The sequence below is a fragment of the Curcuma longa genome, chromosome 19 (assembly GCF_044706935.1).
Source record: "Curcuma longa cultivar G26 ecotype Majalengka, Jawa Barat chromosome 19, ITB_CL_G26_1.1, whole genome shotgun sequence".
NCBI classification, from domain to species: domain Eukaryota; kingdom Viridiplantae; phylum Streptophyta; class Magnoliopsida; order Zingiberales; family Zingiberaceae; genus Curcuma; species Curcuma longa.
In genome coordinates, this window is record NC_133879.1 from 1203242 (window position 1) to 1230237 (window position 26996).

Sequence of the window (26996 nt, forward strand, 5' to 3'; positions counted from 1 at the left end):
ACTACTCGACGATTGCGCTTGTGCTTCCTCTCTCACCCCATCACAGCGCTCATCAACAACACTCCAGGGTGAGTGCTAGCCAATCTAGAGGCCTCAAGATGACTAATATGTGGATGATTAAACTCAGCGAATATGACGTTGAGTATTAGCCACGCACTGCAATCAAGGCCTAATCTTTAGCAAATTTACTAGCAAAAACTCTCTGTTAAGAAAGAGACAAAACCTAGAAGATATTTGCGGATGACTTAGCAACAAAGCAAGGCAGTGGGGTAGGAATTTTACTGAACTCTCCCCAAGGAGATGTGATCTAGGTGGCCATTTAGCTTAACTTCCGAGCTTCTAATAATGAAATCGAGTACGAGACGTTATTAGTTGGTCTTCGGGCGCTTCACGGATCATCATCTATTTAGATTTTCAACTAACCACTCAATAATTGAAAGGCACTTTCAAAGTCAAAAGTGGTCGATTTCATCATTAATTTGAAGTCTATGAAAAGAAAAGATGAGGATCAAGTTCCACGAAGTCATTCTTCATAAAATCCATCGAGCAGAAAATAAAAAGGAAAAAGAAAAATAATAAAAGTTATCACCTAATAAAACTCAACGTATGATTTTATATCTAAATTGTATACAAAAAAATAAACACCTGCTTAAATTAGTTAAATTGTATAATTAACTATTATGACGTAGTCGTATTTAATCATGTTGGTAAATTTAAACACAACCCTTCTGCTCTAGACATGCTAAAGTCCAAAATAAAAAGCTTAATTCAAATTAAGGATAAAACTTAACTATCCACGTACGCTTGGTTAGATATCACAATAAGCACTCAGTTAAAGTGTTTAATTGTGTCAAATTCAACCTGAAAGCCCTAAGTTGAAGAATGATTGCTTGAGAATCAAGTTGATCGTATTCCATTCGAGAATAAGAGTGTTGTTTTCGATCTTAGTCCTCACATTTAAAGAAGTATTTGTCAAGGTACTCAAAGATAACAACTTGCATATGATGAATAAGAGCGGCATGAAATGTAGCTTGAATATAGGGTTGAACCTGGACCTGCTTAATCAACCCACTGAATCGACAAGTAAAGCTTGCAGGAATGACATACCCTACCCGTTTTGATCATGATTGAACCAACTGATAAATTTTTACTCGAATTGAATTGGAGCTCGAATTGAATTGGAGTTTGTCCGAGGAACTAGACCATCCACCCAGATTGATACGCCATTGAATCAACTCAGTTTTTTTTTCTGCAAAAAGATAGAATCTGCCTATTTAGCGGTCTCACACAGTCGGCCCCACGATCATATGTGAAGAGGTAAATTGAGAAATTGCAATTGACCACGATGAAGGAGGGTATTGTCTCGACTTTACTGAAATTTAAACTCTTATTTTCATCTACAACTTTGCTCCATGGTAATAAACTCAGCTCCCGAGGCCAAAATTAGTAATAATAAGCTAAGTCTATTTCAAGTGGACCAAAATGAATTGACTCAAAATAGAAAACTTTATTGGGCCTGGTTCATCATCAAAATGAACCGCATCAATTGAAATCTCTTTGAACTAGACTCAATCTTCTCAAATCGACTCATGGGAAATTGCAACAAGGTTGATTCCTTGTTTTATTTAACTCTTATATATATATATATATATATATATATATATATATATATATATATAAAAGATATTATTTGATCAGAGTACTAAAATATTGCATCCTTGTGTGGACTAAATGATTGACTTAAGCAAATCCAAGCAAACAAAAGTGTAATAAAATATGCTAAATAGCGTTTAACGTTTTGGAGTTGAGATCAGAGTGGACAAATTCCATTATTTTTTATTGGGAAAACACGGTGCTCCCAACGAATCCGATCGTGTCCTTCATCTTCCCTCGCTGGAGACCAATTGGGAGAACACGGTGCTCCCCCGACGCGTCCAACGGCATAATGCTCCTCATACGCCAGTTATTTTCCTCCTCGACGTTGGCAACGGTCGTCAACTCCACCTGCCGCGTCGCCGCCACGGAGATCTGCAAATCCACTGCGCCGCTGTCCTCGTGCGGTTCCCTCTTCAGTTCCGTCACATGGAGCTGCAGCGCGTACTCCAAATTCCACAGTACGTCGGCAAACGACGGCCTGTCGTCGCCGTAGTTCGCCAAGCACTTCTCCGCCGTCTCCCCGAACTTCTTCAACGAGTTCGTGTTGATGTTTCCCGCCAGTCTTTGGTCGATGATCTTCTCCAGCTGGCCACTCCTCTGCCAATGCAGCGCCCACTCCGCCACGTTCATCTGCTCCTCCGGCAGGCTCCGGTCGATTACCGGCCGCGCGCAGAGCACCTCGAACAGCATCACTCCGAAGGAATAGACGTCGGACTTCTCGGTCAACTGCTGCGTCTTGAAATACTCGGGATCGAAGTAGCCGAAGGTGCCCTTCACCCCAGTGGTCACATGGGTCTCGCCTATGGAAGGCCCCAACCTGGAGAGCCCGAAGTCGGAGACCTTGGCCAAGTAGGTTTTGTCGAGCAAGATGTTTGTCGACTTGACGTCGCGGTGGATGATGGTGTGGGCGTCGCCGGTGTGGAGGTAGTGTAGCCCGCGGGCAGCCCCGATGCAGATCTCCAGCCTCTGCTTCCACGAAAGGCACGGCTTGTCGTCGGACCCGTACAGATAGTTCCGGAGGGGGCCCTTCTCCATGTACTCGTAGACCAAGATCCGCTCCGATTGCTCCTCGCAGTAACCGATGAGAGAGACGAGGTGGCGGTGGCGGATCTTGGACAGGACGAGGATCTCGGTCTGGAACTCCGGATACCCCTGCCTCGACCCGGGCATGGCCCGCTTCACTGCTACGTTGGTGCCGTCGCCGAGGATGCCCTTGTAGACCTTCCCGAATCCGCCGCTCCCCACCACGAGGCTCTCGTCGAAGTCGTTGGTGGCGGCCCTGATCTCGAGCAGCGGGATGTTGAGGTCGAGATTCACCCTGGGGGACGCGGTCTGCGCCGTTGTTTCTTCAGTCGGCTTGCTTGGGAGGTTCACTGAGTTTCCCCTCGGCGTCGTTCCTCGGCGGTACGGCGACCATGTCTCCTTCGGGAGCAGTGGTCGAGACTTCGATCTCCGACGACGCTTGCAAGCCAAAAGTACCAAAAGGAAGACAACGAGGCTCAGCAGGACGGCGCTGCCAACAGAAGCGGAGGCGATGACCGCGACGGACACGCTTCTCTTGCTGCTGTCGCTGGAACTGACCAGCGCATCTTTGAATTTGAAGATTTCGAGGCCGTTAAGATAGGCATTAGCATTCATCTGCCTATGTTTTGTTAGACCGGTCAATGCTAATGTTAATCCACCCAGAGTGCAGCTTCTCCGCCCTTGTATCCCAATAAAAGGGCACGCTAGGGGAATCAGCGTAATCTCTTGAATTGATCTCCGTAGACTGGTTGGCAGCGTAGAGGTTGAAGATGATAGGGTCGTATTGAAACGCCTGCGAAATGAAATCGCAGAAATGTGCACGGACCAAGTAATTGTAGCCCGCATCCACTTTAAAATTCCAACCAATTGGGAGAACACGGTGCTCCCCGACGCGTCCAACGGCATAATGCTCCTCGTACGCCAGTTATTTTCCTCCTCAACGTTGGTAACGGTCGTCAAATCCACCTGCCGCGTCGCCGCCACGGAGATCTGCAAATCCGCTGCGCCGCTGTCCTCGTGCGGTTCCCTCTTCAGTTCCGTCACATGGAGCTGCAGCGCGTACTCCAAATTCCACAGTACGTCGGCAAACGACGGCCTGTCGTCGCCGTAGTTCGCCAAGCACTTCTCCGCCGTCTCCCCGAACTTCTTCAACGAGTTCGTGTTGATGTTCCCCGCCAGTCTTTGGTCGATGATCTTCTCCAGCTGGCCCCTTCTCTGCCAATGCAACGCCCACTCCGCCAGGTTCATCTGCTCATGGGACAGGCTCCGGTCTATTGCCGGGCGCGCGCAGAGCACCTCGAACAGCATCACTCCGAAGGAATAGACGTCGGACTTCTCGGTCAGTTGCTGCGTCTTGAAATACTCGGGGTCGAAGTAGCCGAAGGTGCCCTTCACTGCAGTGGTCACATGGGTCTCGCCCATGGAAGGCCCCAACCTGGAGAGCCCGAAGTCGGAGACCTTGGCCAAGTAGGTTTTGTCGAGCAAGATGTTTGTCGACTTGACGTCGCGGTGGATGATGGTGTGGGCGTCGGCGGTGTGGAGGTAGTGTAGCCCGCGGGCAGCCCCGATGCAGATCTCCAGCCTTTGCTTCCACGAAAGGCACGGCTTGTCGTCGGATCCGTACAGATAGTTCCGGAGGGGGCCGTTCTCCATGTACTCGTAGACCAAGATCCGCTCCGATTGCTCCTCGCAGTAACCGATGAGAGAGACGAGGTGGCGGTGGCGGATCTTGGACAGGACGAGGATCTCGGTCTGGAACTCCGGATACCCCTGCCTCGACCCGGGCGTGGCCCGCTTCACTGCTACGTTGGTGCCGTCGCCGAGGATGCCCTTGTAGACCTTCCCGAATCCGCCGCTCCCCACCATGAGGCTCTCGTCGAAGTCGTTGGTGGCGGCCCTGATCTCGAGCAGCGGGATGTTGAGGTCGAGATTCACCCTGGGGGACGCGGTCTGCACCGTTGTTTCTTCAGTCCGCTTGCTTGATAGGTCCACTGAGTTTCCCCGCGGCGTCGTTCCTCGGCGGTACGGCGACGATGTCTCCTTCGGGAGCAGCGGGGGAGACTTCGATCTCCGACGACGCTTGCAAGCCAAAAGCACCAAAAGGAAGACAACGAGGCTCAGCAGGACGGCGCTGCCGGCAGAAGCGGAGGCGATGACCGCGACGGACACGCTTCTCTTGCTGCTGTCGCTGGGACGAGCGCATCTTTGAATTTGAAGATTTCGAGGCCGTTAAGATAGGCATTAGCATTCGCTGCCGCTATTTTTGTTAGACCTGTCAATGCTAATGTTAATCCACCCAGAGTGCAGCTCCACCGCCCTTGTATCCCAATAAAAGGGCACGCTAGGGGAATCAGCGTGATCTCTTGAATTGATCTCCGTAGTACTGGTTGGCAGCGTAGAGGTTGAAGATGACAGGGTTGTATTCAAACGCCTGCGAAATGAAATCGCAGAAATGTGCACGGACCAAGTAATTATAGCCCGCATCCACTTTAAAATTCCAGGTGACGTTGAAGTTGAAATCTGAATTGCCAATCCGCATGTCTTCTGAAATGTTCATGGCACGAGCCGTGCTGTAGACAGACTCTGGAGCGACAATGTTCGTCACATTTACGTTTTCGTAGTTGATTGCTCCGGTAGTGGTGTTTGTCACCAAAGCAGTGCTCTTGTTGAAAAGATAGTCATCGTCAGGGATCCATGTCCGCCACATGGTATCGTTGACTGGAGTAACCTTGAAACCACCGACGTTGATCCTGTAGACAGTCTCCACAGCCTGATTGGATAAATCTGCAGGGGGAGAGCTCTGGAAGAGATAGGAGGGGGTGGTGAAGACCTCGACGGCGCTGACGAAGGCGAAAGAAGATGAAGCGGGGAGGAAGGTGAGTTCGAGGTTTGTGGAGGCGGTAGAGTCGAACCAGAGGAAGTACTCCTTGATGACGGGGTCTGCGGAGGGCGACTGCGGAGGAAGCGACGGAGAAGTTGTCCAGGAGGACGAAGCGCTGGGCGGTGACGCCGAAGAGGGCATCAGAGAGGTCCCGATCGTTGGTCGAGAAGGGGATGAAGTGGAGACGAAGGCCAAGGACGCCTGTGGAGTTGAGGGGGAAGGTGTAGGAGGCGGTGCCGGTGAAGATGCGGGCGGTGGAGTAGAGGGAGGAGGAGGTGTCGGAGGAGGGGTTGGAGAGTGGGAGGAGTGGCCGGATACGAAGTTGGAATCGGTAACAAAATCTCGCGGGGGGCTGTCGTTGGTGGTGATGTTGGATTTGCTGCCGCAGTTTAGAAAGTAACTGGGGCTGAAGTCGGTGGAGGCGGCTGCAAAGAGGAGTGACGCCCTGAGGAGGAGGAGGAGGAGGAGGAGGAGGCGATCCATTGGTGCTATGGTGTCGCCGGGAAGAAGTGCGCGGAGATAAGAGGAGAGTGCTCTGCAGAATATTGTTGGACGCGTGGAAAATTCGACTGGACTGAGTGGAAGCAACGGTGACAGGTTTGTGTGCGTAGTGTGGAAAATGCCCAAGGCGAGCACCAGCCGAAGCAGAAGATTACGCGTCCATTGTCACGTCGTATTTGTCGTTCAATCTCGAGGTGGGTCCATGAACCTATCGATCTACTTCTAGCGGAAAGACTCGGAGCATGCGAAGAGAAAGAGAGTGGCCGCGGGTGTGAGCTGTTTTCCAATCGTATAATGGTCGGCTAAGGCATTATTTAAAATATATATATATATATATATATATATATATATATAGGAATGATATGCCGCGCGACAAACGCCGCGCGACTCCTCCGCGACAGCCGACCTCCTCTCCTTCATCGTCGCCGTTCGTCGCCGTCCGATCACCGTTGGCCGCAATTTCGGACTCGTTGGAATCACAACTCGACGGCGCACACATTGGCATCAGATTCCGGCCGGATTGTGGCCGGAATCCGGCCAGAAACGCGACAGAGGCGCTGTTGGCCGATTCCGGCGGAAATCGGCCGGAATCCGGCCGAATCGCGGCCGGAGACCGGCCGCGGTCGACGCGCCGGCGCTGGGCGCGTCGACCGCGGCCGGTCTCCGGCCGTGATTCGGCCGGATTCCGGTCGATTTCCGCCGGAATCGGCCAACAGCGCCTGTTGGGCGATTCCGATTCCGGCCGAATCGCGGCCGGAGACCGGCCGCGGTCGACGCGCCCGGCGCCGGCGCGTCGACCACGGCCGGTCTCCGGCCGCGATTCGGCCGGAATCCGGCCGATTTCGGCCGGAATCGCCCAACAGAGGCTCTGTCACGTTTCTGGCCGGATTTCGGCCGGATTCCGGCCACAATCCGGCGGGAATCCGGGTCCGGCCGGAGCGCCGGCGAGTTGGCCTTCCAACGCATCCGGTCCGGCGGCCATTGGTGGTCGGACAACGGTGAACAGCGGCGGAGAAGCAGCGAACGTCGGAGGAGTCGCGGACGGTTGCGCGGGATATGTCGCGCGGCATATCAAAACCGTATATATATATATATATATATATATAAAAAAGGAGCGTTTTCCTTTAAATGTCAAAGAGCACATTTTTTTATTAAAAAAAGAATAATTTATGTTGTTAAATCAGCTGCTACATCTTAATCAGCTCGCCTAAAATATGAAAAACAAAATTCAACTATAGTAATTTTGATTAAAAAAATTATTCTACAAGTTAATCTTTTTTAAAGTTATTGCCAAAATATTTTTTTATTATTTTTTATAATCATAAATTTAAAAATTGTTAATATATATTTCTAAAAAAGTTATAAGATTTAAAAATATTCTATAACTAGTACATTATTATTTTCTATTTATAGTTTGAATATGAATATATAAAAGCACTTTGCATATGCTTACGTAGCCAAAGTGCCCTTAACCCTGGTGGTCATATGGGTCTCGCCTATGGAAGTCCCCAACCTCGAGAGCCTGAAGTCGGAGACCTTGACCAAGTAGCTTTTGTTGAGCAAGATGTTTGTCGACTTGATGTCGCGGCGGATGGGCAACCCTAATGCAGATCTCCAGCCTCTGCTTCCATGAAAGGCACGACTTGTCTTCAGATCCGTACAGATAATTCCGGAGGGGGCCGTTCTCCATGCACTCGTAGACCAAGATCCGCTCCGATTGCTCCTCGCAGTAACCGATGAGAGAGACAAGGTTGCGGTGGTGGATCTTGGACGTCACTAGGATCTCGGTCTGGAACTCTGGATACCCCTATCTCGACCCGGACATGGCCTGCTTCACTGCTACCTCGGTGCCATTGCTGAGGATGCCCTTGTAGACTGTTATGGATCGGTATACCTTGATTAAGAAAGTCAAGACCTGATCAGTACCTGATTTGACTAGAGACGACACGTCGGACATAAGATTTGACTCTAAGTTTGACTTTTGGATTGGCTAGCTAGGGCCCACGTCTTAGCTCCATAGCTGAACTCCCTACCTAAGAATCCAACACCCGACTCGGCAAGTAGCTATCCTGGGATCTAACACCCGACTCCGAGCTCTGAGTCCAAGCCACCTGGCCTAGTCTCCTCTCGGCTGTCTCGGACGGCCTCGGTCTGGGCTCTCTCTATCGCCCGCGCTCTCCCTACTCAATGCCCTACACCGTGCTCAACCAACTCTACTCTCTTCATTCCTTCACTTTGCTTGGCAAACCGCCAAAAGGACACATGCAATCATATGATATCTCGGGTAACTCATCTACCCCATTGATGCGACATGATAGTGCAGTTTGATGCCGTATTAGGTGTGGGTGATAAAACTTTTCACTATTGCGGCGGTGATGAGATGTTCTCGTTACCTAGTTAGGACATCTCTTCTGACAAGACCTCTACTGATGAAATATTCTCCTTTAATAAGATAAGATAGTTTTCTTATTTCTCTCTTTCATAAGTTTATATAACTCTCTACCTCTCGGATACAGGTACACACTCACACAGAATCAACAAACATTCTCTCTACATCCCCTCATTTTCTCCTCCCTCCCCAAGTTAGGATTTGACTTGAGCGTTGGAATGGTTGAGCCAGGACACCCTTGGTCTCCGTTCTTACCCTCTTCTTCTTTTTGGCAGTTCAAAGCTTGGTGGCGTGTCAGAGTCCATCATCCTCATCCTTCGCTGCTCGTAGGTACCACCTTGACTGTCAATCTACAATTCAGGTGGCCGGTGACTCATTCAGAAGGCGATCTCAAACAAGAACATATTTGGCGTCGTATGTGGAAAACGCTCGATCTTGAATTGAGAAGTTCGGATGGATGACCCTGGCAGACCAGCCATCATCACCATGACCCATGAAGAGTTCAATCGGATAATGGTCGTTGCTGTCCAGGCGGCCTCGCAGAATCAGCCTGGAGCCCTGGTGCTGCCATCCAGGATACCAACCCTCTCCGCCAAAGTGCCTCAAGTACCTACGCGAAGGTAACAACCACCAGTGGAGGTGTTGCGAGCTCCCCCACGATGCTTGTGTAGGGGCAGATCACTATGGCATGTCCATGGAGTTTGCAGCAGGTGGGACTCCTCCTAGAGATTCGCCCAAGGGCAAAGGACCCTGGCTAGGGGAAACAAGTGAACTCGAGAGCTCACCTTTCACTTGGTGTGTCCTGGAAGAGAAGATGTCTCGCCACTTTCGAACTCCATAGCTCGCTGACTACACTAGAGCTACTGACCCGGAAGATCATATAGGAAGGTTCGAGAATGCCACCCTGTTGCACCAATACACTGACATCATCAAGTGTTGCGCTTGACCATGCTAGCTAGATCGGCCCAGCGGCGGTTCAGTCGACTCCCTCCCACCTCCATTCGAACCTTTGCTGACTTCAAAGCTTCCTTCCTGAGGTATTTTGCCACTAGTAAAACATACCGCAAGATGCCCATGGACCTCTTCTCTCTTAAGCAGAAGCCACGGAAATTCCTGAAAGAATATGTACATCACTTCAACCAGGTGGCTCAAGAAGTGCCCTCGACTACCTCCGAGGTCCTCATGAGTGCTTTCTCACAGGGATTGCTAGAAGGAGACTTCTTTAGGTCGCTCATCAAGAAGCCACTAGAAAACTTTGATGTGTTGCTGAGTCAAATAGTCAAGTATGTTAATGTGGAGGAAGCCCAATCTGCCCGATGGAAGGACATGGATGTGAGCCATCACACAACGCCCAACTGCAATGTCTCGGTCGTCATCTGACCCGATCGAAGGCCGCTGCCTCAGCCTCTGAGAGGATCCAAAATAGGATCCCATCAGACGCCTCCAAAGACAAGCCACAGAGCCATCCAGGCTGTCGACACCGCTCCTGCTAGGTCCCTCGGGACTCAGTCGATGGCTCCCTCGCTTTTGCGCTTATCATTAGTCAAGGAGATATGCTACGCACGAGTGCCATCAATATGCTCGTGAACTTCGCCAGGCCACCGAGCAACGCTCTAGAAGATAACCCTCCCCTCGTGGAGAGGACTTCCAGTCGGCCAACCCCCTGCAGAACCTGCAACAACACTCGCCGCCTCAAGCTCACAGATGGGACCATTTCCCAAGGCCAACCGACACATCCTGACACCTCCTGAGGCCATTCTAGTGTCAATGCAAGAAGCACTGGGTCTGACCCGAGGGTTTCGATGTTTGACAATACACCTAGATCTGGTTAGTTTGGCAAGGGTTGATCCAAACAGGACCTAATGTTTGGATGTGAGTGAAGTCTAGTCAGGTCAGTTTAACCAGAAGACTAGGGAGAAGTCCTAGTTGAGGCTAAGTAGGGAAAGTTCTAGTTGAGGCTAGGCAGGGAAAGTCCTAGTTGGAGGCTAGGCAGTGAAAGTCCTGGTCTGGAGGATTAGGCAGAAGTCTTAGCAGGATCAAGTGCACCAGGTGCAAGTCCAAGCATGTTAGGAGGACTAGATGCATTGCAGAAATCCAGGACAGGTTAGGTGGACCAGATGTCGGGTGAAAGTCTAAGCAGGTCAGGTGGACCAGATGTCTAGCAGCAAATCCTGGGAGCCAAGGATCGAGGCTAAGTGGAAGTCCAACAAGTCTAGAGGACTTGGTTGGTAGGTAAATTCTCTCGAGTGGAGTGGATAAGGACGTATTTCTAGTGTGAGAACAGTAAGCGTCAGTCTAACCCAGAATTTCATTAGAAATCCGAAGTTAAACCTACAGGGTAAGGCTTAGGTTGCTTGTATATTTGTATGCTTGTCTTGCAGGAACCAGGAGCTGAAAGTAAAATGGAGGAAGCATAAGTGAAACAAACAGAGGCAGTCAAAGCAAGTCCGGGGTCAACTCAGGTAAAATCTGAGTCAACTGGATCCAGGCGCCCTAAAGATTTTCAGGCGCCTGGACGGTCTGAGCACCCCTATTTTGCTTCCAAGCACCCTGATTGAGAAGACTCAACCCGAATAAGATCGAGAAGATCCGATCGGATCAGATCTTATCCAGGTGCTCGGAAGAGGCTATATAAGGAGGTTGAACGTGCACAACAAAGACACAACTTCTCAAAGTCATTCTCTTCATCCACTAGTGTTGCTGAACGCGAATGGGGCCTGGCTCGTGCAACTGGGGAAGTACCAAGAGGAGTGTGCGACGCTCAGAACTTTTTGTTGGTGCAATCGTGCCCCAAGTGATTGGATTTTAATGTTTGGCTAAATCAGTTAAGTTAGGCAATGTGCGTTGATCTAACATGTGTGACTTGAGTTCACAGAAAAGTCCAGGAATGGAGTCTTGGCAAAGGTGAAGTCCCGGAGGCGTGACCTCTTGGCAAGGATGAAGTCCCGGAGGCGCGGCCTCTTGGCAAGGATGAAGTCCCGGAGGCGCGGCCTCTTGGCAAAGGATGAAGTCCCGGAGGCGTGGCCTCTTGGCAAGGATGTCTTAGCACGATGAAGTCGAGGGAAATGTCTCAAGCTAGTGCAAGGAAGAACACGAGGCTTGTGGAAGACGTTTGAAGGCTTGCATCAAGGCTAAGGAGTGAAGAGAAGCTGAAAAGGGAAGTTTTCAGCTATGGCAGTCGACTGGCCCTGCCAGCAGTCGACTGGGGTTGATCCGGAGCACACACAGACAAGCACAGAAAAATCAGTCGAGTGGACAGTCGACTGGAGCAGTCGACTGGCCATGGAGCAGTCGACTGATATACTGCCGTTGGGGTGACAACTGGCGAATTAAATGCGTATTTAATTCCCGTTGAAGCCCATCAGTCGACTGACCTTAGGAGCAGTCGACTGGGGCACTGAAATTCATAAAAAGAGCGGTCAACGTCGCAGAGAATAAAATAATTCATTCTTCATCTTCTTTACTGTTCTCTGACATCTGAAAAAGCTCTTTTCTTCCTCTCTTACTTCATAAAAGATCTTGTACGAAGAAGACATTGATTGTGAGGGTTTCTCCACCTTCGAAGTGTGATTCGAAAAGGAGAGTTTTTCTGATAGTGGAATCGTCGGGCTGTGTGTGTGGATCCTTGGATTAGTCACCTCGTTGAGGTGGATACCAAGTAAATCAACCGGGTTAGCGTTTGGTTCTTTGCAATCTATTCTTTATTTTTTTGCTTTCGCTAACAAATTTGCAGAGAAAGTCGAAAATCGCTATTCACCCCCCTCTAGCGAACGCACCGATCCTAACACTCCTTGTCTTACTTTGTATTTCGTGATTATTACTTTGGACTGTAAGACTGATTTCTTCGCCTTCGAACAAGGTTTGGAAAGGAGACCACTAGTGGACGGGCGCCTCTCGTACATAGGCCTTGGATGTACTAACCATGGGGGGTTAAGAACCAAGTATATCCGCATATCCTTGCATAATTTTCTAATATCCGCTGCTAAGTTTTCTCCGATAGAACGAACGAACGAAAAATGAAGAACGTGTTATTCACCCCCCCTCTAGTGTGTCCCACCGATCCTATATCTAGGACCGACCGCAAAGCTCGACGAGACGATAACAAACAGAATGCCCCCCGAGGTGACGTCCATATGATCACCGAGAGATCAACTCAGGGAGACTCCAATCGGGCTAGGAAGGCACATGGTCGACAACTTGAAGCCTATGGCGTTAGCGCCAGACAAAGAGAAGAGGAAGACCCACAAATAGGATTCAGACCCCAAGACTTGAGGGGGATAGAAATGTAGAATCGGTAGGGCGCGCTAGAGGGGGTGAATTGTTAGATTTGAGGGGTGTCCTAAGACAATCACCTTACAGTTATACTATTTATTGGATAAATAGCAATTCACTATTTGAGTGCACATTCCATATGTGTTTGATTGAATCTTAAACTCGAATACTAAATGTCCGCAATACGATTTATAGCATGAGAGAATTTGTGATTAGATCACAATTATGAATTGATTCGATTGGATCGATATTATTTGTATATACAGGATAATCACCAAAATAAATCTTGCATTGAAATTTTTTTTGTTTTTGCAATGAAAACGGGATTCGTCGCCAATTGGCGACGAAATTAACAACGAAAATCAGTTTGTCACAAATATATCGTAAGTTAGTATTTATCAAATTTAGCAATGAATTCTAGATTTGTTGCCAAATTCGTCGCTAATTGGCGACGAATTTAGCAACGAATATTTATTTTTGTCGCAAACATTTGCGACAAATGTAGATTTTTCGACGTAGATTTTTGGTGACGACTTGATTGCGACAAATTTTTTTCGTTGTAAAATTCGTCGCCAATGTTTTTGCAACAATTTTTTTTTAAAATTCGTCCCAGAATTCGTCGCAGATTGCTGGTTTTTTTGTAGTGACCGCTGTCCATCTCCACTTCATCTTCTCCACTGACAACCACCAAGAGGTAAAGGGGATTTCCTTCTTTCGACAATCATCCATCCACCTTTCCTCTATCAACACAATCCACTAGAGCTTCACACTCGATGCCATCTACACCGCAAGCAACCATCGAAGAAGAAAGGGGTTTCCCTTCTTCAATCGGTCATCCATCGACCATCTTCTTCATCATCAGCCACCGAAGAGCAATATTTCTCTGTGTTCTGGGGTTTCCCATCAGCGAAAGCAGTCAAACATTCCTCATTCCTTGACCACATTTCATCTTTCATCGTCGGTGTTCATAATCACACATCTAAACTGAGGCAATCGTTGGAGTTATGAGGGAGATTAGGATTTCCTATCACCTTCTGAATTTTGCGTCCACCGTTCAGATTATCACCTCATTTCCATCTCAACTTGGTGACATTCAAATCAACTTCCTTTGTTCCTCTTCACTGTAGATCCAAATCAAGTTGTAAGCACTCTAGATTCATAGATGCATTCATTATGGTTGCATTTTCCATTATTGTGATCAATTGGATGTATGTGATCAATTCCCACATACATATGATTTAAATTTAAATTGGTTCTTGACTAGTTGATTAATTGATAGGTTGTTGTTTTTGGTTCATTCAGTTTAGTAGATTAGATTATATGCTTCCAATTTCATGAGTTTAATAACATTCATAATTTAGTTTCCTTAATTCTCTATTCAATGCAAGTAGGCATTAGGTTTCATTAAATGCTTAAGTTTCACTAAATATTTTATGCTTCTTTAATTTGTTGTAATATTTCATGCTTCTTTAATTTGTTGCAATCGTAATTTAGATTTGATTATGACGTCTTTCATTATTTGTCTTTAGCATTACAGCTTAAAATCCAACTCCAAAATTATTTATGAATAAAATCAATCATAAGATTTATCATCCTATCGTTACATCCGTTGGGAGATGACCTTGGCTAGTCCCTATGCTATACTAGTGTAGAGAGAGGTATAGGAAATTGTTTGATACTGTACTGTGACACAAAACGATCTTTATCAAAAAGTCCTCGAAGTTGGAGAACAGATGCAAGGCAAGGAAAGTTCAAGAAGGTCGAGAATTTGATTCTTGGCAAGAGGAAGTCCAAGCAGGTTAGAAGACCAGATGTAAGGCATGAAAAGTCCAAGAATGTTAAGGATTAGATTCTTAGCAGAAGGAGGAAACCTGAGCAGATTGTGAATAGAATGAAAAGGTGCATGAAGATCCGGAGATGAGGAAGTTCCAACCATGAAAGAAAATCAAGTACTTGGAAATGAGGGCAGAGAAGTTTAGGCAAATTTAGTCTTTAGGATGGCTGACAAAAGAAAATCAGTTCAATTCGACTAATGTTTGAAATGAAAATTGTAGTTTAATTTGAGTCAAGGTTTCATATAAAAGGAAAAAAAGGATTTTGTGTAAGATACGGGAAAATTGGAACTCGTCTTGCGAAAATAAAATGAATGAAACTGATTTCGTTCAAATTAGAGGTCGTTTGATTGGTAAACCAAAAGGTTCAATTTTAAACCAAATTAAACCAACTTGGTTTGGTTTGTCATGGAAGAGATTTTGTCAGAACGGATGCAATGAAAAGCTTCGTCTTGTGAAGACGAATCGAACAAAACTGATTTGGATCGAATCAGAGTTCGTTTGGTTGGTGAACCAAGCGAACCAAAAATAAACCTGATTTGTTACAGTGCCAGTTCACTACAGTATTTAGGATTAAGAGGCCGGTTCAGCCTAGCCGCCGCGTGATCTAATTTGCCTCAAACCCTAACCCCGGTATAAAAGTATTGTAGTTCCTCGTTATAACACGGATCACGATTTGGAACAGAGCCTTCTTCCTCGCGCGCAAGTGCTGCCCCTGTTCGTCCTCCTCCCAAAAACCCTAACGACACTGGTGATTCTCCCTCCCGAGCGTGTGTGTGTGCTGTCGACGCTATTTTCTTCCGTGTGACGATCGTCGTTCCTCGCGTCCTATTCGCACGCTGTGTGGAGGAGAACGAGATGCAGAAACTCTCACCTGTAGGATCTTATATGCGCTAGAGGGGGTGAATAGCGCGTGTAGTTTTTTCTCGTTCGTTCAATTAACTATCAAAAACTAAGCAGCGAAATATTAAAAACAAACACAAAGGACAAGCGGATTTACTTGGTTCCTAACCCCCCAGGGTTAGTACGTCCAAGGCCTAAGTATGGGAGGCGCCCGTCCACTAGTGGTCTCCTTTCCGAACCTTGTTCGGAGGTAGAGAAATCTGTCTTACAGTCCAAGAAATAAAACAATAATATAAAGATAGTAATTAAAGAAAACAAACACTTGTCGCCGATCTGGAAGTCTGAGTGCCGCGCACTCCTCCTGGATCTTCCCCGGTTGCAAGCGTCTGACCTCGTTCGCGTTCCAAAGCACTTCTATATGAAGAGGGAAGTTTATGGCTTGAATGATCTTGTTTCTGCACGTTCACCTCCTTTTATACTGCTCCTGAGTCGACTCTAGGCTGATCTGAGTCGACTCCAATCGACGTGGCAGATAAACCTTCTTTCCGCTCGTTTATCCACTTTCCCGTTGACTGGAGTTACAGGTTCAGTCGACTGGTCCTTCCAGTCGACTGGGTTTCCAGTTCCAGTCGACTGGATCCTCTGGACTGGTTGGTTTGGCTTTACTTTGTTTGCTTCACTTATATTTTCTTTATCTTGCTTCCATCTCCTGGTTCCTGCAAGACAAACATGCAAATATACAAACAATCCTAAGCCTTACCTTGTGGGTCTAACTTCGGATTTCTACTGAAATCCTAGATTAGTCTGACGCCTACTGTTCCACTCCGAGAACGCGTCCTAACCCACTCCACTCTGGAGAATTTACCTTTACCAACCAAGTCCTCCTGACTTGTTGGACTTTTGCTCGGCTCTGTCCTCAGCCCCTAGGATTTGTGCTGCGATTCGGTTCTCTCTAACCAACCCAGACTTCTGTTGCGACTCGGTCCTCCAGACCAACCCAGACTTCTACTACGACTCGGTCACCCAGACCAGCCCAGACTTCTGCTGCGACTCGGTCCTCCAGATCAGCCCAGACTTCATCTAGTGCTTTGACTCTGCCAAGACTTCCGCCTGATCCTCCAAACCAGGACTTCCCTTTGCCTAGCCTACAACTAGGACTTTCTCTTGCCCAGCTTCACTCACCAGGACTTCCCTTGCCCGATCGTCCAGATCAGGACTTCCACTGCCTAGTCTAATCGACTAGGTCTTCTCGCTCACTTCCACACATCCAAACATCAAGTCCTGTTTGGATCAACCCTTGGTCAAACTGACCAGACTTAGGTGTATTGTCAAACATCGAAACTCTAAGCAAGATCTTAGTGCATCTTGCACCAACAATTTGTGGATTCCACGATGCCTCTGTTTCCGGAGCACAGGACGTCGTCGCCGCCGTCTCCTCTTTCATGATCTCCTCCTTGCTTTACCAATCGGCAGAGTGGAAGCTTGGTGCTTCTCTATTTTCTCGATCACCACCGGCTGGAGCTGGAGCCGTGTTTACCCAGCAGTGTGGGAGAAGGAGGAGACCAAAACTCAACCTCGTGGAGAAGATCAGCTCCTTTGGCAAGGTAAATTGGTTCCTGAATTTAGCATAATTCTGTTGTTTGTTGTTGGGTTTTGATGGAATGGGTAGATTGGATTTGTTTAGCTACTATTGGGTTTCCATTGAATGATGGGGTTGATTTGTGGAGGGATTTGTGAGGTTCTGTTGGATTGACCAAAGTGTTGACTGTTGGGTTTTGTCTTGCTGTTGGAATGTTGTTTGTTGTTTGGGAATTGATGGAGCTAGCTGTTGAGATTGTTATTGATCGGATTTCGGTAAGTGACCTTGAATCTTGGTGTTGTGTTGTTATATTCTGTTCTAGGGTTTATGGTTCATCACTGTTTCAATGGGATTGTTAGGGATTAGGATGTTGATCTGTTGAGGTTTCTGGATTATGAATTTGGGGCTGATCTGTTGATTTAGATTTTTGTTTCAATGGTTTGGTTCGATGCTGTTGGAATTGGATTGTTGTTTCATTAGATTTCGGTTGAGATTGATACTGTTTTGTTCTATTGATGGATCTGTCCAGTAGTTCCTATGTGTTGTTTTCTGATTTCGTGGGTGGGATTTGGATTACTATGGGATAGGTTCATGTGTTTGATCCGGTCCTGTTTGTTGTTGGAATTGAGATTGATCTGTTGTTTAGGTTTTTCTATTTCGGTTGATCAAGTTGTTGGATCTATTGATGGATTTGATTGGGTTTGATCAAGTTGATTAATTAGAGAATGATTAATTGGTTTGGTTAGGTTCTATTTTGTTAAGGTGTTATGGAATCTATTAGATCTTGGTTGCTGTTGGTTTTGGTTGGATCTGTTAGCCTACTGTTGGTTTGAATCCGAATGTAACAATTAGATTATGGATCTAATTGGGTTTGGGTTAAGTTAGTGTTGGATCCGGTTGAGGTTAATGGTTAAGTAGGGTTTACTTTGCAGTGAGATTTAAATATATTCTGGGATTTAGTGGATGTTGTTATTATAATTGCAGGACCTTGATTGGTGGATCCTGCTACGCACAAGGGTCTTATTTTCTGGGAGTTCTCGTATCGATATTCATCATACTAGGTGGGTACTCCTGTGCTTGGTCAACACAGGTCTATTCGTAAGTGTTTCCGTTGCTATTTACCTTGTTGATATCCTTAATACCTTGTTGATTAAAACCCTGTTGATTGATTTTAATACTTCCATATTGTTGTATTTTTTATTGCAGTTCTAGTTGATGTTGATTATGCCTGATTAGATATAGGCCTAACCTGTTGAATTGAGCATCATGACATATACATGATAGAAGTAGGTGTTTAGAGCATTGTTGTTGTTGTTGGCCTCACTTGACACTGTATGATAGTGGCACAAGAGTGAGAGCAATTGTTGCGCTAAGTTGGATGCAACCAGGACTGACTAGATAGCCCTCCTGATCCTGCCTGCTCCCCACTTGTTTAGTAGTGGTTTGTTGTTAGAGTGTGTGCAACTTTCCTGTCGTGCGCCCCAGTTCACTGCACTGGGTGAGTGTGTGGGGGTGGTGAGTGCAGACAGTGACCATGCATTGCATATGTGCATACATTTGTTGATAGTTATCTTCTGCATTTATGATCATTGCACTTGTTGTTACATGACTGTGGCTATTACACTTGTTATAGTATGATTGCATGATATCTGTTGTTGTACGTAGTTTATTGATTTTGTTCATTATGTTGATATCCTGTTGTCTTATCCTATATGTTGTTGTGCAATTCTATTCTAGTATCCACTGAGTATTGTATACTCACTACCCAGACCCTGGGGTTTCCTTGTTTTCTCCCTAGGTAGCAGATAAGGACGTCGCTTGGAGCTTGGAGGTCTGCCAGTTTGCCCCATATCATCTCACAGCTGGAGTGTTTGTCTTTATTCTGTATGTTTTGTTGGATTTCATCGGATAGTGGTTTTTGACACTTATATTTGCATTGTATGAATTTGGATCTTGCGTTTATGATTCGTATGGTGTGGATGTGGATATTGTATGATTCCGTTGCGTTGTATTTGTTTTCGGAGACTTGTAGAGTTTATCGTTGCTTTGTTGTGTTGCTTTACGACTTATACGTGTTGTCGTGATGGTACAGTATGTTATCTGCATGTGTTTGGATTAGTTATGGCCGTGTGGGCCCTTATTCAGGTTGTTTAGCGGTACAAAACCCATGTATTGTATAGTTGATCGGTCGGGTAGTCCCTATGTTATTATGTACTGAGGGAAGTTGAATTGTTACAGGGGAGATGCTGTCAAAACTTTTCGAGCAACCGTCTCCCGGAACGTGACATTTTGTTTCAAGGTAGAGCTCCCATCTAAAGCCAAAGGTTTTTGCTAACTCCTTGCTGAGAAGTTCTTGAGCTCAACCTCCTTCATTGATGCAAGCATTTGAAGAAGAAAAAGCCAACATCCCTTAAAAATCATTGTAACTTCTTCTTGCTTCATCTCCTTTTGTATTGTGTTGTAATATTACTGTGAAAGGTTTCTCTGCCTTCGGATTTGGTCCGAAAAGGAAGAAATCAATAGAGGTAGTAGAACATTAGGTTAGTCTTGGACGTAGTTGCCTCGGGAGGCGCTGAACCAAATAAAACCAACTTATTAACGTTGTGTGCGTGCTGAATTTGTTTGTTTTCAAGTTTCCGCTGTGTAAGTTTAATCAACGAAGCGATTAGAGCTATTCAACTCCCACCCTTTCTAACTCGCAAGGTCCTAACAATGACAATTCAACTTTTTTTTTATGGCTAAAAATAACTAAAGTGGTAGTTGAAGCAAGGGCATCGACATTAAATATCTAGCCATAAGAGAACGTGTTAAATAAGATAATGATTATCGAACATATTAGCTATTAATGATTGTAGATCCTATGATTAAAGGCATGCTAGCATTAAAATTTAAGGATTGTGTAGTGATCCGGTGGGATAATGACACCTCATCAAGGATAAAATCATAAGACTGGGTCGTTTTAAGATTAAGAAATCTTAAAACCGATTCACCCAAAGAATAAGGAAAATATCTTGAAATATTTATTAAACAAATATTTTAAAATCTTCCTAAAAAACTAGAACGGATATCTTAGAATATTTCTAAACGGATCCTAATATTTCGAAGATAAACTACTATAAAAAGGTAACCCATGCCCATGGCTACAGGTATGCTCACATCTACCCTAATTTCCCCAAGTCATTAAACTCCTTCCTCACGTCGAACCCTAACTTGAGCGTCGGAGTGGCTTGCCGGGGTCCACCCCCGACGTCATTCTAACTCTCTTTCTAAGTGCTTTTCAGGTCCTCTCATCTCTTCGAGTGATTCTTTTCGAGGAGCGTGCACGTCAGCAGTTCTGAACTGGTATTTGAACCATCCACGATGAATTGGCCGGAACAAATTGACGTCGTTTGTGAGAACACTGAGCCGAGACGCTGTGATGGTTAACACTCAAAGAACTAATGACAATCACGGCTCCATCGAAAAGAAAAGCTACGATGAGTATCTCCTTTCTGAATTTTCTCCCCTCGATCCTCCTAACGGCGGCAAAAAGCTTCCTTCGTCAAAAGCTAAGTATTCAAGAATTTATTTCCTTCCTATTCCTATTAAACTTGTTAATATCTTTCTATGCAATATCCATGAGTCTCGTATCGTCTGACCCGAGACTCATCTCGGCCAACTTGGTTCTGAGCCTTATCTCGGTCAGCCTGGTCTCGAGTCTCATCTCGACTACCTCTGTCTTGAGCCTTGTCTCGGCCAACCTTGTCTTGAGTCTCGTCTCAGCCATCTTGGTCTTGAGTCTCGTCTCAGCCACCTCTATCCTCGAGCTTTTGTCTTGATCAGCCTGGTCTCGAGTCTCGTATCGACCACCTCTGACCCGAGACTCATCTCGGCGAACTTGGTTTTGAGCCTTGTCTCGGTCAGCCTGGTCTCGAGTCTCATGTCGACTACCTCTGTCCCAAGCATTGTCTCATCTTGACCAATCTTGTCTCTGTCCTGAGTCTCGTCTCAACCAGCTTGGTCTTGAGTCTCGTCTCGACCACCTCTGTCCGAGCCTTGTCTCGATCAGGCTGGTCCCGAGTCTCATCTCGGCCACCTTTGTCCCGAGCCTCATCTCGGCCAGCTTGGTCCTGAGTCTCGTCTCGACCACCTCTGTCTCGAGACTCATCTCGGTCAGCTTGGTTCCGAGTCTCATCTCGGCCATCTCTGTCCCGAGCCTTATCTCGGTCAGCCTGGTCCCGAGTCTCATCTCGGACCATCTCTGTCTCGAGACTCATCTCGGCCAGCTTGGTTCCGAGTCTCGTCTCGGCCATCTCTGTCCCAAGCTTTTGTCTCGGTCAGTCTGGTCTCGAGTCTCTGTCTTGACCACATCTGTCTCGAGACTCATCTCGCCAACCTTGCTTGAGTCTCGAGTCTCTGTCCTGAGCCCATCTCTGTCCCGAGCTTCATCTCATCCATCTCTGAGCTTGGTCTCGAGCTTCGTCTCGGCCATCTCTGTCCCGAGCCTCATCTCGGCCAGCTTGGTCTCGAGCTTTATCTCGGCCACCTCTGTCCCGAGCCTCATCTCGACCAGCTTGGTCCCGAGTCTTCATCTCGGCCATCTCTGTCCCGAGTCTTGTCTCGGTCAGCCTGGTCTCGAGCTCTCGTCTCGACCACCTCTGTCCCAAGCCTTATCTCGCCAACCTTGTCTTGAGTCTCGTCTCGGCCAGCTTAGTCCCGAGCCTCAGTCTCGGCCACCTTGGTCTCGAGCCTCGTCTCAACCATCTCTGTCCCGAGTCTCGTCTCGACCACCTCTGGTCCTTGAGCCTCATCTTGGCTAGCTTGGTTCCGAGCTTCGTCTCAGCCATCTCTGTCCCGAGTCTCGACAATCTCGGTCTCGAGTCTCGTCTCGGTCGATTTTATCTCGAATCTCGTCTTGGCCAGCTCTATCCCGAGTCTCGTCTCGGCCATCTCTGTCCCGAGCCTCATCTCAGCCAGCATGGTCCCGAGTATTGTCTCGGTCATCTCTGTCCCGAATCTCATCTCGGTTATCTCTGCCCTGAGTCTTATCTCGACCATCTCGGCCCCGTCGCTTCAACTAGCCGCTGCCTTTCTTGACTCATGACCAACTTGAGTTCGGGCTAAAGAACTAGTTTAGTCAATCTGACTTACGCCTCCTTCGATTAGACTTATGGGTTAATACGCCTATGTCAATAAAGTCAAGATCTAGTCCAATTAGCAGCAACACGACAAAGGTAAGGCCCGATCTCTTGGTCGACTGACTCAGATCGATGCCTAACCCCACAACTAGCTTGACTCATCACCTAGCTCAGCTCGAGGCCATGCACTCTAAGCCCGAACTCTACTCACCGACCAAGCTCTCCTCCCAGTGACTGCCCGAGCTCTCCCATCTAACCTAGTTGTCGATCTCCCACTCAACTCCCACTTAGTGCTCCACTAGCTTTGCTCCCAAGTGAATCCGTGATCTCCTAGCTAGAGATCGACTCCTCTGTCAGCTCAGCCTCTCCGAGTCCACGCTTCTGCCCAGACCACCGCCAGAAGGGCACGCACAATATTTAATGCTTGACAGGAGCTCCACCATCTGCGGTCTTGCGTGACTTCACTATCTTCAGCCGGTGACTCATCCATAGAATTTTCTTGGAAGAAAATGATTTGGCTATCACTGCAACTACTATAGTATCAGCTCAAGACATATACTTTTTAGTAAACGTCATCTGATAAGGAGTCCTTCCTATCATTATTGAAGTGGAGCCTCAACACTTAATCTCTCTCCGGATCATCAGCATAATTTCTTAAACATTCTTTATTTTATAATTTATTCATCACGAATCCGATCGTGTCCTTCATCTTCCCTCGCTGGAGATCAATTGGGAGAACACGGTGCTCCCCGACGCGTCCAACGGCATAATGCTCCTCATACGCCAGTTATTTTCCTCCTCGACGTTGGCAACGGTCGTCAAATCCACCTGCCGCGTCGCCGCCACGGAGATCTGCAAATCCACTGCGCCGCTGTCCTCGTGCGGTTCCCTCTTCAGTTCCGTCACATGGAGCTGCAGCGCGTACTCCAAATTCCACAGTACGTCGGCAAACGACGGCCTGTCGTCGCCGTAGTTCGCCAAGCACTTCTCCGCCGTCTCCCCGAACTTCTTCAACGAGTTCGTGTTGATGTTCCCCGCCAGTCTTTGGTCGATGATCTTCTCCAGCTGGCCCCTTCTCTGCCAATGCAACGCCCACTCCGCCAGGTTCATCTGCTCATGGGACAGGCTCCGGTCTATTACCGGGCGCGCGCAGAGCACCTCGAACAGCATCACTCCGAAAGAATAGACGTCGGACTTCTCGGTCAACTGCTGCGTCTTAAAATACTCGGGATCGAAGTAGCCGAAGGTGCCCTTCACCCCAGTGGTCACATGGGTCTCGCCTATGGAAGGCCCCAACCTGGAGAGCCCGAAGTCGGAGACCTTGGCCAAGTAGGTTTTGTCGAGCAAGATGTTTGTCGACTTGACGTCGCGGTGGATGATGGTGTGGGCGTCGCCGGTGTGGAGGTAGTGTAGCCCGCGGGCAGCCCCGATGCAGATCTCCAGCCTCTGCTTCCACGAAAGGCACGGCTTGTCGTCGGACCCGTACAGATAGTTCCGGAGGGGGCCGTTCTCCATGTACTCGTAGACCAAGATCCGCTCCGATTGCTCCTCGCAGTAACCGATGAGAGAGACGAGGTGGCGGTGGCGGATCTTGGACAGGACGAGGATCTCGGTCTGGAACTCCGGATACCCCTGCCTCGACCCGGGCATGGCCCGCTTCACTGCTACGTTGGTGCCGTCGCCGAGGATGCCCTTGTAGACCTTCCCGAATCCGCCGCTCCCCACCACGAGGCTCTCGTCGAAGTCGTTGGTGGCGGCCCTGATCTCGAGCAGCGGGATGTTGAGGTCGAGATTCACCCTGGGGGACGCGGTCTGCGCCGTTGTTTCTTCAGTCGGCTTGCTCGAGAGGTCCACTGAGTTTCCCCTCGGCGTCGTTCCTCGGCGGTACGGCGACCATGTCTCCTTCGGGAGCAGTGGCCGAGACTTCGATCTCCGACGACGCTTGCAAGCCAAAAGTACCAAAAGGAAGACAACGAGGCTCAGCAGGACGGCGCTGCCGGCAGAAGCGGAGGCGATGACCGCGACGGACACTCTTCTCTTGCTGCTGTCGCTGGAACTGACGGGCGCATCGTTGAATTTGAAGATTTCGAGGCCGTTAAGATAGGCATTAGCATTCTCTGCCCTGTTTTTGTTAGACCGGCCAATGCTAATGTTAATCCACCCAGAGTGCAGCTTCTCCGCCCTTGTATCCCAATAAAAGGGCACGCTAGGGGAATTAGCGTGATCTCTTGAATTGATCTCCGTAGACTGGTTGGCAGCGTAGAGGTTGAAGATGATAGGGTCGTATTGAAACGCCTGCGAAATGAAATCGCAGAAATGTGCACGGACCAAGTAATTGTAGCCCGCATCCACTTTAAAATTCCAGGTGACGTTGAAGTTGAAATCTGGATTGCCAATCCGCATGTCTTCTGGAATGTTCATGGTACGAGCCGTGCTGTAGACAGACTCTGGAGCGACAATGTTCGTCACAGTTTCGATTTCGTAGTTGATTGCTCTGGTAGTGGTGCTGTTCACCAAAGCGGTGTTCTTGTTGAAAAGATAGTCATCGTCAGGGATCCATGTCCGCCACATGGTGTCGTTGGCTGGAGAAATGTTGTGACCGCCGACGTTGATCCTATAGACAGTCTCCACAGCCTGATTGGATAAATCTGCAGGAGGAGAGCTCTGGAAGAGATAGGAGGGGGTGGTGAAGACCTCGACTGCGCTGACGAAGGCGAAAGAAGATGAAGCGGGGACGAAGGTGAGTTCGAGGTTTGTGGAGGCGGTAGAGTCGAACCAGAGGAAATACTCCTTGATGACGGGGTCTGCGGTGGACGCGACGGAGAAATTGTCCAGGAGCAGGAAACGCTGGGCGGTGACGCGGAAAAGGGCATCAGAGAGGTCCCGATCGTTGGTCGAGAAGGGGAGGAAGTGGAGACGAAGGCCAAGGACGCCTGTGGAGTTGAGGGGGAAGGTGTAGGAGGCGGTGCCGGTGAAGACGCGGGCGGTGGAGTAGAGGGAGGAGGAGGTGTCGGAGGAGGGGTTGGAGAGTCGGGAGGAGCGGCCGGATACGAAGTTGGAATCGGTAACAAAATCTCGCGGGGGGCTATCGTTGGTGGTGATGCTGGATGGGCTGCCGCAGTTTAGAAAGTAACTGGGGCTGAAGTCGGTGGAGGCGGCTGCAAAGAGGAGTGACGCCCTGAGGAGGAGGAGGAGGAGGAGGAGGTGGTGGTGATCCATTGGTGCTGTGGTGTCGCCGGGAAGAAGTGCGCGGAGATAAAGAGGAGAGTGCTCTGCAGAATTTGTTGGACGCGTGGAAAATTCGACTGGACTGAGTGGAACCAACGGTGACAGTTTGTGTGCGTAGCGTGGAAAATTCCCAAGGAGGGCTCCAGCCGAAGCAGACATTGTCACGTCCATTGTCGTATTTATCGTTCAATCTCGAGGTGGGTCCATGAACCTACTGATCTACTCTTAGCAGAAAGACTTGGAGCATGCGTAGACAAGGGAGTCGCTGCGGGTGTGAGCTGTTTTCCAATCGTATAATGGTCGGCTAAGGCATTTTTTGAAAATAAATAAATAAAAAAAAGAGCGTTTTTGCTTTAAATGTCAAAGAGCACATTTTTTTATTAAAAAAAGAATAATTTATGTTTTTAAATCAGCTGCTACATCTTAATCAGCTCGCCTAAAATATTAAAAACAAAATTCAACTATTGTAATTTTGATTAAAAAAATTATTCTACAAGTTAATCTTTTTTTAAAATTATTGCCAAATATAATTTTTTTTAATTTTTTTATAATCATAAAAAAGTTATAAGATTTAAAAATATTCTATAACTAGCACATTATTATTTTCTGTTTAAAGTTCGAATATGAATATATAAAAGCACTTTACAAAATTATTAAAGTTTGCATATGATTTCAAACTTATTAGATGATTATAGTAGTTTTAATTTATAAATTCTACATAATCATTTTGTATAGGAATTCATTCATGACCAAACTAATTTTGATTCAAAAACTAATATATGACTATTTTTTACTTAAATTTTAAATCCAAATAATGAAAAAATACTTAAAAAATAATAAGTAATTTTGGTCAAAAATATTATATAAATTTTAACTGTTTTAATTAAAATTGTCACATATAAAAATATTTAAAATGCGTGTGTTCATTAACCGAAAAGTATGTATGTGCTCATTAAAAATGTAGTAAACAGTTTGATGATACTTATGATAATCGCATGATGCTATATTATTATTATTATTAGTAAAAAACATTGACATAGTCAATAAGGAGCTTAATCTCAGCGTAAGTGTCTTAATTGCTCTAGATGAACGTGACTACTGCACCAATTGCGTTATGGCACTCCCTCAGCTCTTCGCTGCAAGACAAATTACAAATACTTTGACCCAAGTCAAGAAGGTTTTGGCAGTGACCGCAGCTGACATCAACGCACCCGTGTTTGACCAGTAAGTCATCTGATACTCCACAGGTCACAACTTTGTGCAACGTAGTGATCACGTTATGATTATGATGATAACAATGGCTTTGAAATTTCTACTATCAATTTTTTTATCAGACTATCGTTCATTGGAAAGCAAGTATTTTGGTAAAACAAATTGACTTTGACTACAGTCAACTAGTTGCAAATTGATTTTCACCATAAGTCCGTCTTTAATTCGATCGAGTTTGCATTGAGTTATGAAATTTGTAATTTGATATAAAATTATATTGAAAAAGTTTATCAAATTAAAATATGGAGTAGGCTAAAAATATAATACAAGCTATAACTAAATATATGTAAATTGATAGAAATTATATATATATTGTTATGGGTGCTATGAGGCTATGAGGTGGTCAGACCTGACCAGCAAAGATCGGTCAAAGTCTGAGATATATATGTTGGATAGAAGGTTGACT

At 46.9% G+C, this 26996-nt stretch overlaps 1 protein-coding gene and 1 pseudogene across 1 annotated transcript; both read right to left on the minus strand.

The window, feature by feature from the left end:
• Positions 1–1718: 1718 nt before the first annotated feature.
• Positions 1719–6062, minus strand: LOC141812436 (putative receptor-like protein kinase At5g24010; annotated as a pseudogene).
• Positions 6063–22785: 16723 nt separating this feature from the next.
• On the minus strand, positions 22786–25338 carry LOC141812500 (putative receptor-like protein kinase At5g59700). The gene has a single exon (XM_074700486.1). The coding sequence runs from the start codon at positions 25310–25312 to the stop codon at positions 22799–22801; it is 2514 nt and encodes an 837-aa protein (XP_074556587.1). The 5' UTR covers positions 25313–25338; the 3' UTR covers positions 22786–22798.
• Positions 25339–26996: the final 1658 nt, after the last annotated feature.

Coding starts and splice junctions, on each gene's coding strand:
- LOC141812500 (XM_074700486.1), bottom strand. CDS start 25,312: ATGGATCACCACCACCTCCTCCTCCTCCTCCTCCTCCTCAGGGCGTCA.